Below are 18,094 nucleotides of genomic sequence, written 5' to 3'. Positions count from 1 at the left end.
GAGCAGGAGCTGGGAGCTGTGTGAGCGTGAGCAGGAGCTGGGGGCTGTGTGAGTGTGAGCAGGAGACACGGGGGCTGTGTGAGCGTGAGCAGGAGACGTGGGGGCTGTGTGAGTGTGAGCAGGAGCTGGGGGCTGTGTGAGCGTGAGCAGGAGACGCGGGGGCTGTGTGAGTGTGAGCAGGGTCAGGAGCTGGTGGAGGGGGCAGGCCTGGGCCAGTGCTGCTTCCTCTGCCACCAGCCGTGGCCCAGCGCCCAGCGCTGCCCTCAGGGGTCTCCCTGCCCTCTCCAGCCCCACGACGCCCACACAGGACAGGACTGGCCTTCCTTAGAGCTCTCACGGCCATTTAATTAGAGTATTGATTGTAAGGAAGTAGACCCGGGGGAAGGGCCCGAGACCGGACGCTGCCCGCTGTGGGCACGGTGAGCGTGTGGAGACAGGGCCTCACCGGCCTCTCAACAGGGGGTGCCTGCAGCTGACTTGACCCCCATTCCCCAACCCCCCAGGAAATAACCCCACAAACGGCCCTGAGGAGGAGAAGGGCGTTGGGGCGGCTCCGGTGCAGACCATGGGCGGCCACTTGTGCCTGCCCAGCTGCCTCCTCCCTGCCCAGGACGGCAACGGCTGGGACTGGGGCCCCCAAATCAGCCACACCCCTGCCCTGCCCTGGGGCCCGGGGCTGTCCCAGGATCCCAGGTTTCCCGCTAGAGCAGTGGGCCCTGGCCGGGCACCATTGGGTCCTTCTGGGGAGCCTGGGCAGTCGGCGGGAGAGCTGGGGGGACGGGGTCTCCGAGCAGCGGGCGGGGCTGTGGCCAGCCTGCGGGGAGCAGCATCCCGAGAGCCAGCGCGGCCTCCCGGGGGACGAGCGGGCCCTGCTTGGCCCCTGGGTCTGTCTCCTCAGCTGCACCTGGGGCCAAGGGCTGCGCAGGAGGGCAGAGGCCAGCCCCTGCGCCCCGCAGCCCCCGCGCTTGGCAGTCAGCCCTTCCGGGGGTGCCCGTGGGGAGCGCGTGGCTCATGGAGGCTCGCCCCCAGGCCCGCCGGCTCAGGAGAGTGGGCACCTGACCGGGAAGTGTGGCCTCAGCCCCCACAGGTGTGTGCCTGCACCAGGTGTGCATTACCTGCCTGTGCCCACGCCACCTCCTGGCCAAGACCCCCCACGTCCAGCCCCGGAGGCCCCACAGGGGGCCGCGGGTCCCGGCGAATCCTGGGACCGAATCCCCGCCCGGCACCAGCCGCCCGCGTCGTAGCAAGAGCGCAGGTGTGGGCGGGGTGGCTGGTCAGAGGGGCCAGGAGCAATGTCCCTCCTCGGGCCTCGGCGGCCGGGGCACCTGCAGGCTGTCGGCCGAGCCCCTGCGGCCTGTGGGGGGCCCCCCGGGCGGCCCGTGGGGGAAGACGATGGTGGCGTACTCCGTCTGGTCGAGGGCGCGGGGGGCCGGGGGCTCTGGGGTCTGCTCTCGCTGCTGGAAGTCCAGCTCGCCGTAGTCCACGGAAGGCACCGACACGGCCGGGGGTGGCTCCTGCTCCCGGAGAGAGGGGCCCATCAGCCCCCGTGCGGCCGCCGGGGGGCCCACAGCACCCACAGCGCCGCTCCTGGCCGCTGGTTCCGGGCTTTGCGTCTCTGGCCGTGCCATGGCTGACCCGGGCTCCGGGAAGGCTGGCGCTGGGGGCCACCCACGCGTGCACAAGCGTGGGCTCAGGGCGAGAGCACAGGCGCGTGCCAGCCTGCTTGTGGAGGAGAGGGCCTGGGCCAGCCTCCCGTTCCAGGACCCTCGCTGGAGAGACCCCCGGCTCCAGCAGGGGCCGTGCACAGGGTCCTGCTCGCCCGAGGACCAAGCAGGGCCCACGTGCCCTCCCCCAAGCGCGAGGACGGTTGTGACCAAGGCCTCTGGGCACTGCGTGGCTGCCCCCATGGCCCCTCTGCTTCGGGGCACTGTCACGCAGCGTGGGGGCTGCCCCTCCCTGCTGGGCGGGCCTCAGTTTCCCCTCTGTAAAATGCCGAGCTGTGCTGGGCCCGGGTCCGTGTGGCTTCAAGCTGAGGAATCGTCCTTCCAGTGGACACGGCGCCCGGACCCAATCCACGCACACACCTGGGTGCACAGCCCCCCGCCCGCCCGGCCCGGCTGGAGGTGGGAGCGTGAGGGAGGGGCCAAGCCCACCCCGGCAGGGCCCGAGCCCACCCCGGCGGGGCGTGGGGAACACTCACCGGAGTCACAACTTTGCCGCTCGCCCCGCTGGCCCCTGCGGAGAGACGCGCTGAGAGTCGGGCGGAGGAGCCCGAAGCCGCGCCAGCCCTGGGGGCCTGTGGCCTGCGCTGGGGGCTCCGCGGCCGCCCCGTGAGGTCGTGTCAGGGGCGCTGCGGCAGGGCTGGGGCCGGCGTGGGGACAGGGTTGCCACCTCCCACCTGTGGCTGTCGCTGCGGCGACCACAGGCCTCGAGCCTACTGCCTCGGGGCGCCCAGCACGGCCTGCGGTGGCCTGTGGCCGCGCGGGGGCCGCACTGCGACTTTCTGTGTGACCTCGAGGACAGCCTTGGACCTCTAGCCTCAGACCCCCTCGGAGACGTGGCCTCTGGGAGGCCCCAGCCCGCCTCCTCCCTCGGGAAGGCCGGCCCCTCTTCCCAGTGCCGGTGGGGGGTGGGGGCGAGGGGCGGGGGGGCTTACCTGGCGAGCCCCTGGGGCAGCTGGTGGCCAGGACCCAGGCGAGCAGCAGCAGCAGGACGCCCCCCAGCGAGCTCGAGCCGCCCACCACCAGGGCCCGCAGCCCGCTCGCGCCCCCCGGGGAGGGGCTGGGGTGCGCCGTGGGCGGCTCTTGCGCTCTCTCTGGGGGCAAAGCGGGAGGGTCTCAGGCCTGAGGCCGTGGAGCCCGGTGCAGGGGGCCTGGGGGCCCGTGGGCGCCGCTCTCTGGGGGTTTGGGCCTCCTGCTCTGGGCACGGCACCGCCCCCTTCCTCCTGCCCTGTCTCCTCCCTCAGACAGAGGGCTGGTGGGCAGGACGGCGGCAGGACCCTGCCTCGCTGGTGGGCCTGTTCTGCCCTCCCTGGAGTTGTGCTCCCCCTCCCCTGGGGCCGTGCTCCCCCTCCCCTGGGGCCGAGCTCCCCCCTCCAGGACCCTGCCCCTCCCCTGGGGCCGAGCTCCCCCCTCCCCTGGGGTTATGCTCCCCCCTCCCCTGGGGCTGTGCTCCCCCCTCCCCAGGGGTCGTGCTCTCCCCTCCAGGGTCCTGCCCCCCCCCAGGGCCCTGCCCCCCAGCCCCAGGCCACCTGTCACGGTGAGCTCGGCGCGGGGGCTCTCGGTGATCTGGGTCTCGGGGGGCATGTGGATGGCCCCGCAGAAGTAGGTGCCGCTGTCGTTGCGCTGGGCCGCCAGGATGCTCAGGTGGAACTCGCGCCCGCTGGGCAGCCGCGTGATGTGGAAGCGGGGGTGGGGGGCGGGCGCGCTGCGGTCCTTGGGGAAGGCGGCCAGCTTGTCCGTCTGGTTCCTGAGGCTGATGCGGTACCAGTTCAGCCACAGCGACTCGGGCGCCCGGGACAGGCTGCAGGTGAACGTGGCGTTGGCCCCCTCGGGCACCGTGAGGTGGGCGGGCGAGAAGGCCAGGGGGCCCCAGGGCCGGGACCTCTCGGGGGAGCCTGGGAGACCGAGCAAGAGCGGGGGGCCTGTGAGGAAGGGGGTGCAGCAGCCTGCAGGGCCCCCTCCCCCGCCTCCCCTGCAGCTCCCTTGCACACCCCCAGGGACGGGGCACTCACCATCCGTCAGGCGGCACTTAGGGCAGGACTTGCTTCTTTGCCTTCTGTCCAGTGCCCTGGCTCTGACCCCGGGCCCCCCGTTTCACACCCCCCAGGGAGGGCTGGGCTAGAACAGCCCTGCAGCCTGAGACCCCGCGTTCCAGGCTGCCTGTTCTGAGGCTCTGATCCTGCCTCCACTGCTCTGCAGGCCTCCACGCCCCGGAGGGAAGGAAGGGCAGCTGCTTGAGGCCGGGCTGGGCGGTGGGGGCCCCACGGAGCCCCCCACCCGGCACGGCGGCCCCTCCCCATAGAGCCCCTGCCTGGCATGGCAGCCCCTCCCCACAGAGCCCCCTGCCTGGCACGGTGGCTCCTCCCCACAGAGCCCCCCACCCGGCACGGCGGCTCCTCCCCACGGAGCGCCCCCCCCAGCATGGCGACCTCCCCATGGGGCCCCCACCCGGCAAGGCGGCCCCTCCCCATAGAGCCCCTGCCTGGCATGGCAGCCCCTCCCCACAGAGCCCCCTGCCTGGCACGGTGGCTTCTCCCCACAGAGCCCCCCACCCGGCACGGCGGCTCCTCCCCACGGAGCGCCCCCCCAGCATGGCGACCTCCCCATGGGGCCCCCACCCGGCAAGGCGGCCCCTCCCCATAGAGCCCCTGCCTGGCATGGCAGCCCCTCCCCACAGAGCCCCCTGCCTGGCATGGCAGCCCCTCCCACAGAGCCCCCCCACCCGGCACGGCGGCCCCTCCCCATGAGCCCCCCCAACATGGCGACCCCTCCCCACGGGGCCCCCGCCCGGCTGGCAGCCCCTCCCCATAGAGCTCCTGCCCGGCCTGGTGGCCTCCGGCAGCTCAGGACATTGCAGAAGTGGCCGTGGCTGGTGGAGGCCCAGTGGACGCGGCTCCCTGCAGGAGCCTGGACACCGGCCAGACGACGTCCCCGCGTGGGCCAGGAAAGGGCAGCCCTGCGCCTGGGCGCCAACGGCCCTGAAACCCTGACCTGGGGTGCCAGGGGCCTCCTGGCTGACCCTCAGGATGGGCACGTGGGTGCTTGCACACTCACGCAAGGCACACACACACGATGCTCGCACACTCACGCAGCGCTCACACATGCAGGTGCCTGCACACTCATGCACGAGCTCACACACGCACACAATGCCCACACACAGGTGCTTGCACAGTCTTGCACACACAGGTGCTTGCACACGCGGGTGCTCGCACACTCACTCCTGCACACCCACAGTCATTACAGTCACTTGTGCACTCGCCCGCATAGGCACACGTGCTCACGCAAACTCACACAGCCACTGACGTGCAGGCACACGCTCATGCCCCCTCATGCTCACACATGCTCACACACGCGCTTGGGGGGCAGGTGGGTGGCGGCCATGCCCTCCCGGGGAGGCCTAAGGACACACAGCGGAGGCAGCGAGGGTCTCTGAGGGCTGGGGGGGTGTCCATGGCCCTGCTTCACGGGGAAACTGAGGCCGGGCCACGGGGGTCTGCCTCCTGCGCCCTCGGCCCGCTGTGGGGGAAGCTGAGATGCCGCCTGGTGGGGGTTTCCAGCCCGCCCAACGCCCCCCGGCTCCCCAGAGCCTGCACCGACTGCGCGGCCCGGCGCCTGATCTACTGCGCTCTGCCTCGCGGTCTCCGCTTTGACCCCGCGACGCTCGCTCCTGCGGGCTGGTCCCACCCCCAGCAAGCACTCGCCGGCGAGGCCCGTGGGGGGTCACGTGACTGCGCCTGGCAGCGGCCCGGGGCTCCAGGGGCACCGTGTGGGCCAGGGCTGGTTGCCCTGGGCTGGGAACCCTCGGGGCATGTGCCCCAGAACCGCTGCTGCCGCGGGGTCCTCGAGGGGGCCAGGCGAGGAGACGGAGACCCCAGAGCGTGAAGCGTCCCGGCCTTGAGGGCTGAGACCAGCCTGGCCCTGCGGGACGGGTCCTCAGGGACCGGACAGGGCAGGAGGGGTCAGCCACGCCACCCGGGCCCCGGAGGAGGACGCAGGCTGGGAGAGGCCGGCCCAGACCCTCCCCACAGCCCCCAGCCCAGACCCTCCCCACAGCCCCAGCCCAGATCCCCCATCACAGCCCCCCAGCCCAGACCCCCAGTCATGGCCTCAGCCAGCCTGGCCCCCCTTTGCTGCCCCAGACAACCTAAGCCCCCCATCACAGCCCCCAGCCCAGAACCCCCATCACAGCCCCTGTATCCCGAACCTCCAATCACAGCCCCCCAGCCTAGACCCCCTTATCATGGCCTCCCCGGCTTGGACCCCCTCCCCCCAGCAAGGCCGGGCTGGAGCACCCCGTACCCCAGGCTCCCCACAGACCCCGGCTCAGGAGCCCCGCCTGCCCTCGGCGCCCCCCAGCCCGCCCCCCGCAGGCACCCGCTCGGCTTGCTGACCGGCCGGGGGCTGTGCGGCTCTCCGTGCCCGGCCCCTTGCCCCACCTGCTGGCGGGGACCAGGGCGTCTTCAGCTCCCGGCCGGCCGTCGTCTTTCAAGGGGCCCCACGGGGCCCCTCCCTGCCCCTCAGGCCCCGGGCCCCTCCCCGTCCAGGGGCACCGTCTGCTCGCCACCCCTGGGGACCCCCCGTTCCTGGACCGGCCCCCAGTGTGATTGAGGCCGAGGCCCTGGCTGAGGGCCCCTGAAGGGCCGCAGGGACGGCCACTCACCGAGAGCACCCTGCCGCCCCCTGGACACAGCGAAGGGGCCGCCCCGAGGAGGGTGAGGGCTCCCGGAGGCAGACGCCCTGCAGTGACTCCGACGGGAAGGACAGGGACGACGGGATGCGGGCGAGGACGCGCAGGGCCAGCGACAGGGTGGGACAAGGGGACCCCAGCACAGGGCGAGTAAGTGGCCCTCGGGAGGCCCGGCCCAGGACGCGGCTTTGGCCGGGACGCGGCTCAGCCCAGGATGCGGCTCTAGCCAGGACGCGGCTCTGCCAGGGTGTCCTGGGAGCTCGCGGGCTGGTGGGCCTGGAGCCTGGCTCCGCTCCCACCTCAGGCCCAGGCCTCACCCTGCCATCCGCCAATGACCCCGCCAAGCGCGAGGCCACACCGTGAAGGCGCAGCAAGGATGGCGGTGCCTTCTGAGCAGCCAAGCGGGTACCCCCGGGCGCGGAGCCCTGTGGGGAGGGGTGCGGGGCGGCCGCGGCAGGGGCGCGGGCGTCTGGCTCAGAGGCGGCTGCGTGTTAGGGGAGGCGAGTCCTCGCAGGGCGCACGCAGCCCGCGGGTGTGACGCGCGCTGCAGAGTGCGGAGCCTTTTCTGCAGGACGCGGACAGCGGCGCTGGCTTGGGTTCCAGGCGCTGGGATTGGCCGCCCGCTGTTCTTACTGCCGGTGCCGGGGGACGCGCGGCTGTCCACCGGGCTCGGCACGGCATGCGCTGACCAGGCTGTCGGGCCCCAGGCCCTTCTCCCATTGGAGCAGATCCGGCTCCAGGCAGCCGGGAGGCCGTGCCCAGGCTGGACGGCCCCCCCAGGCCCCAAGCTGGGAGGGGGCTGCCAAGGGTGACCGTTCAGAATCGGCCCCTGGCGGGTCCCTGGGCAGGGGTGCTGGGGGCTGTCTCAGTGGGGTCCTCAGTTTTCCCTAAGTTCTCGGTCGGCTCCAGGTTGGGGTGGGGGCGGCGGAGGTGGGAGGTGCTGGGCCCCAGGCAGCACCCACCGTTGACCCCCTGACCTGGGCAGCACCCACCGTTGACCCCCTGACCTGGGCAGCACCCACCGTTGACCCCCTGACCTGGGCAGCACCCACCGTTCCCTGGCAGCACCCACCGTTGACCCCCTGCCCCTGCAGCACCCACCGTTGACCCCCTGACCTGGGCAGCACCCACCGTTGACCCCCTGACCTGGGCAGCACCCACAGTTCACCTCCTGCCCCTGGCAGCACCCACAGTTCACCTCCTGCCCCAGCTAAAGGGAAACGCATCCAAGGCAGGGATGCGTCGATGGCTCTGGACCCGGAAGTAGATCCCGGCCACTTGTGAAAGGCCTGCCTGGAGACGGGGGCCGAGGTCCAGGGTGGCTGCGGGTGCTGCTTAGGTCATGTGGACTCCAACCCCACGGGAGGAGGACAGACGCCGCGAAGCCCAGGACACCCCGGGGAAGACGCCGAGGAGCCGCAGCAGAGACGGATTCGGGTTGCCGGGGTGGGCCGGGGGTCACTGCCTAACGGGTGGGGCTTCTGCCTCGGGGACGGAAGCGTGGTAATAAGGGAGGGTGGCCGTTCTCTCCCAGAGCCGCAGGCTCGGGCGCCGTGGGAAGGTTAGGGTGCATGCGCGTCCCCACAATTTAAAGAGAGAGTCGCCGTGATTAAACGGAACACACGCCCCGGGAGGGGCCTGGTGGCCGAGGGGACGGGCTCCGGGGCCTGGCGGGGCGTCTAGGGAGCTTGGGCTACGCTGTGCGCTTCGGCCGGCGCCCGCTTCCCAGCGCGACACCCGCACCGCGGGGGGCCTTGGCCTTCGGAAGGGGCGGGGCCGATGGGGCTCCAGGAGCCCGGCGGGCGCAGCCTGTTCTGAGCGCCCAGAGGGCAAAGCCGCAGCCGCAAGGTGGGCGGCCTGGGTACGGGGTTCGCGTTATTTTCTCGACTGCCCAGTATTTTAAAATATAAGTCAAAGAAAGAAGGGGTGACCTCCCTGGCAGAGCCCCTCACCCGCCGTGGGACAGACGGATCCCGCGGGGCTGTGGAGGGCGGCCCCCAGGTCCACGCTGGCCTTGAAACCGCGTCTCGCTGCGCCCACGGCCTTATGCCTGACTCAGGCAAGACCCCGCCGGGGGCGCGAGCGCGGCGGCCGGGGGCACCTCGTCGCCCGTGTGCCCAGGGCAGCAGCGCCTCCTGGCACCCACCCCCCCCCGAGAAGGGCTGCGTTGGCTGGGACGTTTTGCGTCACGGCGCAAACTCGTTCTTCCCGCCAGACGCGCAGACGGGGACGTTGGCCCACAGGGACCCCCACCCGCAGGTGCCGGGGCACGGGCGGAGAGCGAGGGGGGCCTGCCCTGGAGGAGGAGGTGGGGGAGGCGGGAGAGGCACGGGAGGGCTGAGGGGAGACCCCGAGCCGGTTCTGGGGCTCGGAAGCTGGCTCAGCCGCAGGGCCTCCCTGGGTGGGCAGGGCCGTGCTGTCCGGGCCCCGCGTCCGAGCCCAGGGCGGGTCCAGCGGCCGCGCGGACTTGGGCCTGCCCCTTAGGAGCAGGGAGCACTTGGCCGACGACTCACGGTCCAGCCGGCCACGCGGTGTTGTGCTGGGGTGGCGGGAGAGGCTGCGCGTTTCAGCGACCGGGTACTCATGTTCTATTTTTGTGACTTTTCTGTATGTTTGACCTTTTTTCCAAAATTTCAAGTTGGAAAGAATAAATAAAATGAATCTGACTTAGGGAATAAAAATGTTGGCTGCAGCCCAGGAGCCAAGTCCGGCAGGAAGTGGGCAGGAGAAACCCCTGCCCAGTGATGGGCCTGAGCCTTGAGACAGGCTCCAGGGCCCCTTTCACATGTGGGGAAACTGAGGCCCTGGGAGTCTGAGACTCTCAAAGCCGGTAAGCGGCTCTGGGGCTGGGGGGCGTGCTGCCGACGCCTCTCCCTGCCCTCCCCATCTTGGAGCCCTGGATGCCAGTGGGCCCCGGGGACGCGCCCCACCTGCAGGGCTAGCGCGGGGGTCCCACCCTCCCACAGGGGGACGCGCACCCCTTCTCCCGTGGGCCCCCTGCCTGGCCAGTGTCCAGAATGGGCCTGGGCCCTCCTCAGAGAGAGGCCAGCACTGGGGGGACCACAAGCCTGACCCGAGCCCCAGGGAAGGGACAGTCAGGACACAGGTCCAGGAGGGGCCGTGACGCACCGTGGCCCAGGCCAGAGAAGGCGCCGCGCCAGGGAGAGCCCCTGCGCTGGGCCCCGCGTGGGCGCCTGCTGGCATGGAGGGCGGGGGGCCCCTCTCCGGGCTCGATGGAGAGTGTCACCAAGGGACTATGGGGCCCCACGGTGGATGAGGGAGCTGGGGCCAGGGCTGCGGGCCCCGGGCCGCCCTAGCACCCCCTGTGGCACCGCAGCATGTCCTGGCACCGTACCCCCGGGAATCCCGCCGGGGCCCGTGAGCAGCCAGAGGAGCAGGTGCTCCTGGCGCTGCGCTCTGATGTAATTAGGAACACACCAGCCGCCTCCGATGCCGGCCCCTTGCCTGCGTGTCCCATTCAGAGGAAACGGCGGAGGTGCTGCGCTGCCTGGACGCGGCAGGACGTGGTTTGGGGCCGCGGGGGCCGAGGGTTGGGGCTCCGGGCAGCCGGGCCCCTTCATTCCATGGGGAAGGGCTCAGAGATGGGGGGACAGGAGGGAGGATAGAGGCCCTACCTGGCCAGGGTGGAGGGAGTGCTGGCCCCAGGGGAGGGGCAGGTGTGGCCGGCTGGAGAGGTTCTTCCTGATCCTGCCGGCCCCGGCCCCCGCCCCCCAGCCCCCCACAGCGCCGGCCCGTCCAAGGGCACAGGCCGTGCCCTGCCCTGCCCTGCAGCCCTGCCCGCAGTGCCACGTACCTAGGAGCCACGCGGGCCGCCAGCCCAGCTGCAGCACGGCCCAGGCCAGGGGCCACGGCGCCCGTGGAGGCCGCATGGCGGGCTGCCAGCTCCACGCCACCCGCGCCAGCCTCCTCCTGCTCTTCAGAGCCACCAGGGCTGAGTGACAGTGGAAAGGAAACCGTCCCAGGCTGGGAGGGGACCTGCCCCGCGGCCCCCGCCCCCTCTTCCTCCACCTCCATGTGGGCGGGGGTGCCAGAGAGAGAGCCTGAGAGAGAGAGAATGAAACAGAGCAAGAGGCCGAGGGGGCGGCGGGAACATGGAGAGAGACAGTGAGGAGAGACAGAGAGATAGAGGGGGGAGAGAGACAGAGGGAGGGAGATGGAGATAGAGGAGAGGGGGTGGGGAGAACATGGAGAGAGACAGTGAGGAGGGACAGAGAGATAGAGGGGGGAGAGACACAGAGAGGTAGAGAAAGAGGGAGGAGGGAGAGACAAAGGGAGAGAGAGGGGCAGAGAGAACATGGAGAGAGACAGAAAGACAGTGAAAAGAGACATGGAGAGAGACAGAGTTAGAGAAAGAGAGGGAGAGACACAGAGACAGAGAGTTAGAGAGACAGAGAGAGATAGATAGGGAGAGACAGAGAGAGAAACAAAGAGACAGAGAGAGAGGGACAGAGAGGGACAGATAGAGAGACAGAAAGAGCTAGAGACCTGGAGATGAGGAGAGCGGCAGAGAGGGAGTCAGAAAGAGCTACAGAGGGAGACGGAGAAACAGGGCGCGCTGGACTAGGGGGCGGGTCAGCGTGGCCTGGCCCCGCGCCGCATGGGGGGCTCTGCGGGCAGTTCTTTCGTCCCTGCTCATTTGTTGCTGCCTCTTTCCACATCCTGCCTGAGCTGCCCCCCTCACCTGAGTGAGCACTTGAAGCTGAGTCTGGGGGTGTGGGAACTTCTCTCAGACCCCCACCCCACCCCTGTGGCCTGGAAGGTGGGCCACCCTGTGCGGGCCCAGCCCCACCTCACCTGCCCATGGCCCCTGAGCCCACTCCCATCTGGGCTCCCTCTCGCCTCAGGATTTGACCCAGGCTAGCTGTCCCTCCCACCACTCTACACCTCGCTCCCCGCACCCCCCCGTCAACCCTGAGGCGAGCTGGGTGAGGGTGGGGCAGCAGGCGACGTGAACTGATTCTGTACGTGGCATCCCCACCTGCCCAGCGCGTCCTGCTCCAGGGAGATCCCCGCCCCCAGCTGGGCGGTGGCTGATGGTCAGGCTAATGTGTCAACTCGGCCAGGTGCTGGTGCCCAGCTGTCTGGTCAAGCAAGCACTGGGATAAAGGAAATACAAGGACATCTCATGGACTTAGTTGTCAGCGAGTTGATTGCATAGATGGCTGGTTACATCAACAATCGAATGTGGACACTGCCACCAGCAGTGAGTGACATCCAGTCAGATGAAGGCTTTGAAAGGGGAAGTGATTTCAGCATCAGAGTGGGAATTCCAACCTCCACCTCGGACAGCAGTGTCTCCTGGGAACTCATCAAGGACCTTCATCAGAGCCCCTGATGTGCAGCCTGCCCTGTGGAATTTGGACTTCTGTATCCCCATGGTTACATGAGAGAATTTTATAAAATCTCATGCTATTTACAGATATCTCCTATTGGTTCTGTTTCCTTAGAGAACCCTGACTAATACAGCTTGGTTCTAGGAGTGGTGCTTGAGAAATAAAATCTTAAAAATGGGATTTCTGAATTGGTTCTGGTATTTTTGCAATCAACTCTCTACCTTGATTAGATTTAAGGGCACTGATAACTCTGTTTCCAAAAATCAAGAGGCCTCTGACAGTCCATGGTGTGAGTTGGCAATGGAGAGATGCAAAATACCACCACTGGACTTGACTACTTTCATGCTTATAAAAGGCAAGGATCTGGGTGAGAGTGTTTTTTAAACACCTTAACAGTTTTGCATAGTTAAAATGTACAGTAAGGTTGGCTGGCTCTTCCTAAATACCCTGGATACAGTTACAAAAGAAGGTGATGAGCTCAAGTCTTCGGATTTGCAGCTTAAGCACTGCATGAATGATGTGCCTCGCATGAATGTTGTGAAAGTTTCTATGTGTGCTCTGAAAGAAAATCTTGTTCCATGCAGCCTCAGACTTGAGATCTCTGAAAACCAGACTCAGAGTCTCATTGTACACTCAAAGCAGAGTTACAGTGGAAACTAAAATCTCAACCTCACAGGGTATCTGCTGTTAGAGTGAGGGCATTGATTGGAAAGGGGTGGCAAATGCTTTTTCTCAATTGCTATCAGTAAGGACCACCAGAAACAGTTTGCTTTCAGCTGGCAAGGCCAGCAGTACACCTTCACTGTCCTGCCTCAGGGTATATCAACTCTCCAGCCCTGTGTCATAATATTGTCCGCAGGGACCTTGATCATCTCTCCCTCCCACAGGACACCACACTGGTCCATTATATTGATAATATCATGTTGGTAGGACCTAGTGAGAAAGAAGCAGCAAAGACTCTAGATGTATTGGTAAGGCACTTGGGTGAGAGAAGATGGGAGATAAATCCAACAAAAATGTAGAGGCCTTCCACCTCAGTGGAATTTCTCGGTGTCTAGTGGTGTGGGGCTTGTCAAGAGATCTCTTCTAAAGTGAAGGATAAGATGTTGCATCTGGGTCCTCCTACGAGCAAAGAAGAGGCACAACGCTTAGTTGGTCTCTTTGGATTTTGGAGACAACTTGTTCCTCATTTGGGTGTGCTACTCCAGCCCGTTAACTGAGTGACTATAAAAGCTGCTAGTTTTGCTTGGGGACCGGAGCAAGAGGAGGCTCTGCATCAGGTCCAGGCTGCTGTGCAAGCTGCACTGCCACTTGGGCAATATGACCCAGCAGACCCAATGGTGCTGGAAGTTTCCGTGGCAAATAGAGATGCTGTCTGGAGCCTTTGGCAGGTCTCTGTAGGAGAATCACAATGCAGACCCTTGAGATTTTGGAGCAAAGCCCTGCCATCCTCTGCAGATAACTGCTCCCCTTTTGAGAATCAGCTTTTGGCCTGCTACGGGCCTTAGTAGAGATGAAACACTTAACCACGGGCCATCAAGCTACCATGAGACCTGAGCTGCTGGGTATGGTCTGGCCCACTAACCATAAAGTTGGGCGTGCACAGCAGCACCCCATCGTAAAGTGGAAGTGGTTTATACGAGACAGGGCTCAAGAGGGTCCTGAAGGCACAAGTAAGTTATTAATGCATGAGGAAGTGGCCCAGATGCCCTTGGCCACCACCCTGCCACGCTACCTTCTCCTTCCCAGCCCACAGCGTTGGCCTCTTGGGGAGTCCCTTACAGCCAGTTGACTGAGGAAGAGAAAACTCGGGCCTGGTTTACAGATGGTTCTGCACGATATGCAGGCACCACCCAAGAGTGGGCAGCTGCAGCACTGCAGCCCCGTTCCAGGACGTTCCTGAAGGACAGTGGTGAGGGCAAATCCTCCCAGCAGGCAGAACTTCGAGCAGTGCACCTGACTGTTCATTTTTCTTGGAAGGAGAAATGGCAGGAGGTGTGTTTGTCAACTGATTCATGAAAGAGGATTTTATAAAATCTCATACTAGGTACAGGTATCTCCTGTCGGTTCATTTCCCTAGAGAACCCTAACACCTAGTCCCTGCCCCTGGTCCTGCCCCGCCCCGAGTGGCGCGCCCACCCTGAGCAGCCCCCACCTCACGCTGCACCCCACCCATGTGTGTGCGTGGCCTCAGGGGTCTTCAGGCCTGTGTGTGGGGGTGATTGTGAATTGAGGGGCTCAAACCCAGGAATGGGGATGGGGAGCGGCCCTGGACCCGATGCCCCTGCCAGGCAGGGGGGGTCCAGGGCGCCAGGTGGGGAGGGGGGAGGTCGGCGCCTGGCAGGCCTGCGCTGAGCCCCGGGGCCGGGCTGGCCTCTCTCCTGGTGCCCTGAGACCCCTGCCCCTTGAAGCAGCTGGGCTGCCCTGGCGAGTGGCCCCAGGCGCCCATGGTGGGCGTGGAGGTCCCGGGGGACTGGCGCCTGCCGTGGGGGCACCCGAGGGATGGGCCCGGCCAGCGTGAAGCCTGACTGTCTCCAGCCCCCCCGGGCCGCAGGTGGACAGGGCCGGCGTCTGCTGGGCTGGCGGGCCTGGCTGTACAGACCCTACACGTGGGAAATAGATTCTTTGGTTGCATTTTCCTCTAAGTATTTTATTACAATGAATGGAAAACAGGAAAAATGAAACTGCTGATATTAGTGATGAATGCGTAGGTCTAATCAGCTTAAAATAACCGAGGCGGCTCTCGAAACCGCCCGGCACCTGGCGCTGCAGCCCGCTCGGAGCCTCGGCGGGGGGAAAACATTAAAGAACGCGACTGAAACGGTGGAAAAAGCTCATCAAAGCCGATGTCTGCCGGCGGGGCTGTGACGGAGGAAGCGGCTGCGCGTTTACCAGCGGAGGCCCCTCCCCTAGAGCCGCGTGGGTGGGAGGGGGCGTCCCGGGGCATGGACGCGGTGGGCGCTGCCGGGGCGCAGCTGCGACCTCCCGGAACCGGCCCGCAGAGCCGGCCTGAGCGCGCCTGGCCGCGCTGGCCGTGGTGGCCCCTGGACACCGCCCAGCCCCAGCCGCCCTCCCCGGGCCCAGGGCGGGCTGTGTGTCGGGGATGGGGGCGCCTCTGTCCGTGTCTGTCCCGCATTGACTCCCTCCTGTGGGCTGCCGCAAGGCTGCTCCTGGAGCAGGTGTGGGCTGGAGGGACAGAGTCGTCGTGCCCCCCCCCCCTGCACCGGAGCACACGGCTTGACGGTCGCTGTTTCCTGTTTAACCTCAGACCCGGTCGGCAGGGCAGTGCGTGGCGGGCTCTGAGGCTCCCGGCCGGCGAGGTCAACACTGTCTTCCCCGGACCCCCCCCACTGCCCCTTGTGGAGTCGCCACGGCCCCCTTCCCCCCCCTTCTTCCTTCCCCCTCCCCCTTTCTCCCTCCCACTCATGCACTGGCATGGGGGGGGGACAGGGATGGAGTGGGCGCCGCGCTGTCCCCCAGGGCCTGCTGCCCACAGGTGCCGCTGGCCTAGGTGGAAAAGGGGCGCCTGGCCTCGGCGAAGGGAGGGGGTGCCCTGAGGGCGGGGCGTGTGTCTGGGGGCACCTTCGGGCGTGAGATGGGTGGGACCCCTGGGATTCCTGGGATGGGTCCTGGGGGGCTGGGAGGGAGCTGGGTTGGGGGTTGGGGGAGCTCCTGTCTTGCCCCCACCTTGTATTAGCGCCCCTCCCCCACTGAAGGAGAGGGTCCCGAGGGGAAGGTTGGGGTCCCCCTGGCCCCCTTCCTGGGCACTCGGGCAGCCCCACCACTGTTACCTCGGCCGTTTAAACTCCTCAGTTAACCAGACTTGGAGGGAAGAAACGCAGGCCTCCTGGTTAGATCAGGACTTTAGATGTACAACCAATATTGCATATTTTTAAATTGTGTTGTATTTTTTATTGAGACAATTGAAGATTCCGGTGCAGGGATAGGAAACAACTGAGAGAGAGGCCGGTGCACCTCGGCCAGCCTCCCGTGGTCAGGTTTTGGAGGGAGGCTGCCCGGCTGCTGACGCTGCAGGAAGGCCCGGCTGCCTTGGACCCCTGAGCCCCTTGTTCTCATCCGGGTGCGAAAGGGGTCCCGGCCATTCCACCGTTGCCATGGGCTGGGCAGTCACCGCAGCCGCGAAAGCGGCGCTTTCCGCCACGCGGGAACCCCCCGCCGCCCTCTGTCCCCCCTTTCCTAAACGTCGCCACTCCACCTCCACGCGGGCCCGAGACCCCTCAGCGGGCTTGGCGGGTACCCGGCAGCCTGGGGCCGGCGGTTCTGCCTCCCTCCGTGGGTGCCCTGCGTGGGGACCGCGGCCCGTGTGCCCACCCTCCCGGGAGGGTGTCTGGCTCTCAGGAAGGAAGTCGCAGGGAGCCCCGCGAGCATTTGGGGGGACGCAGGCTTCCACCGCCCCAGGCTGCGTGCGGGGCCCGCGGCGGGGGCAGGGCCCCTGCTTCCACTTGCGGCATCTGCTTCCTGCGGGAACCAACCGACCAGATGCTGGGCGACAGCCGAGCGGGGGCGGCCGCGTGAGGCCCGGAAGGTTCTTTCCAGGCGGCGCCCAGGGGGCCCAGTCACGCAGGCCGCGGGGCCGCCGGGCCCGGGAGCTGCCGCCTTCCCAAGGGGTGGCCTGGGGCGCCGCGGACGGGACCGCGCCCCAGCGCGGGCAGCAGCGGGGAAAGCGGGGCGGGCGCCCGGCGTCTCCCCGAGAGCCGACCAGCGCGGAGGCTTCGGTCGCGCGGGACGGCTGCCGCCTCGGCAGGAAGCTGGGGCGCCCTGAGCCGCTCGCTGCGGGACCCTGGAAGGCCGGGCAGGGGCGGGGCGCGCCGCAGGGGCGGCCGGGTTCACAGCTACGGCTGAGGTTGGAACAGGAAATGGTTAATAGCGTTTGCAAATAAAAATTTTCTGTTCTGTCTTGTTTTTGAAACATTTCCCAGAAGTTAAAAAAGACCGCCTCTTTTATCCGCCCATGCTCAGAACCAAATTTTTGAAAAATTGAATAAAACATTTCCACAATTCGTTACACATGAGAATAAGGAGAGAGTTGGGGTTTTGTTTGTTGGTTAAGGTGGTCAAAGGTGATTTCTACCTTCCCCCTATTTTCTATACATTCTAGAATTCTACCAGTCGCTTAAATGTGAATTTATAGTTTAAACTCCTGAATGTACATGTGTGTTTGTATATGTGTAGGTATCTGTGTATATTTGTGTATTGTGTAATGTGCGCATACATGTGTCCATGCATGTATGTTTGTATATGGGTACACATACGCATGTATATGTGTGCACACACATGTGTATGTATGAACTCGTGCATGTGCACACAGGTGTGCATTTATGTGCACTTGCAGTTGTGTTTGCATTTGTGTGTACATGTGCAGGTGTGTGCATGTGCATTTAGGTATGTACATGCACGTGAGCATGTATATTGTATACACACACGTGTGCACACACTTAGTTGTGTCCACACACGACACACACACGGGCACATGCACATGTACATGTGTGTTAGCAGTTGCCCACCTCCTTGCACCAGCACAGTGGGCCTCCCTCGGGCTGCTTCCCGGCTGGTCATCCAGGGGCCGCAGCCCCTCTGGGCTCTGGGGCCAGCTGAGCTGGATGGGTGCCCGTTGCCGCTGGGAATGCCAGGTTGGCCCCGCCGTGCCCACTTGCTTCATTCAATACCTGCTCAGCAATGGCCCTGGCGCTGTGCCTTCACCTCGCAGACCCCCGTCTCGTGATGAGACTGCGTTTGGAGAAAGGATCTTTGAAGGTGTGATGAGCTAAAGGGGTACAGATGGAGGGGCCAGGAACGCTGTGGCCCGCCGTGCAGAGGAGCGGGGCTGCCGTGGGGTGGACGCGGTCCTGCTGCCGTGTTGGGGCTGGGAGCACGTCCTGGGGGCGCGAGCCCACGCTTCTCTGCTGCCTGAAGCTGCCCAGCTGTGGCCCCTGCCCACACCGCCACCAGAATCGCGGTCAGCTGGCGTCCGGCTGCCCCTCCCCTCCGGCCTGCTGGCTCGTGGCTCTCGTCTCCCGGGGCCAGGCCCACTGCAGGGAGGTGACGGTGAGCTTGGGCGCAGCGTCCAGCGCTGCTCAGACACCGGCCGGCTGGGGGCGGCCCTCCAGCCACTAGGAGCTGGGGTGCAGGGGCGCGCGCAGGGCCTGCTGTGGGCCTCAGGGCCGTGGGCTGGGTGGGACGGGAGGGGTGAGGCAGGCGCGCCTCGTCTCCCTGCTCAGCCTCTGCTCCCATGGCCAGGTGCGCGGGGCCGGAGCTGCCCACCCAGTGACCGCCCCTGGTGAGACCCCCCGCCCCGACGTGCCCCTTGCAGG

At 66.4% G+C, this 18,094-nt stretch overlaps 1 protein-coding gene across 1 annotated transcript; it reads right to left on the bottom strand.

Annotated features, from left to right (window-relative positions):
* Nucleotides 1-333: 333 nt before the first annotated feature.
* On the bottom strand, nt 334-10,343 carry PDCD1 (programmed cell death 1). The gene is made up of 5 exons (XM_058301242.2): nt 10,223-10,343; nt 3,251-3,616; nt 2,657-2,815; nt 2,201-2,235; nt 334-1,514 (listed from the first exon to the last, which is right to left on the bottom strand). The coding sequence occupies exons 1-5, from the start codon at nt 10,296-10,298 to the stop codon at nt 1,275-1,277; spliced, it is 876 nt and encodes a 291-aa protein (XP_058157225.1). The 5' UTR covers nt 10,299-10,343; the 3' UTR covers nt 334-1,274.
* Between the last annotated feature and the right edge of the window lie 7,751 nt (nt 10,344-18,094).

The sequence above is a fragment of the Dasypus novemcinctus genome, chromosome 7 (assembly GCF_030445035.2).
Source record: "Dasypus novemcinctus isolate mDasNov1 chromosome 7, mDasNov1.1.hap2, whole genome shotgun sequence".
Classification (NCBI taxonomy): Eukaryota; Metazoa; Chordata; class Mammalia; order Cingulata; family Dasypodidae; genus Dasypus; species Dasypus novemcinctus.
The sequence above is the reverse complement of the archived record's forward strand: the minus strand, read 5'-3'. Positions and strand labels throughout refer to the sequence as shown.

Excerpts from the sequence above, each read along its gene's own strand:
- PDCD1 (XM_058301242.2), bottom strand. The coding sequence starts at position 10,298 with ATGCGGCCTCCACGGGCGCCGTGGCCCCTGGCCTGGGCCGTGCTGCAG. Across the intron at positions 2,816-3,250 it reads CGCCGAGCTCACCGTGACAG|AGAGAGCGCAAGAGCCGCCC; the intron begins GTGGCCTGGGGC and ends CTTTGCCCCCAG. Across the intron at positions 1,515-2,200 it reads GCGGCAAAGTTGTGACTCCG|GAGCCACCCCCGGCCGTGTC; the intron begins GTGAGTGTTCCC and ends CTCCGGGAGCAG.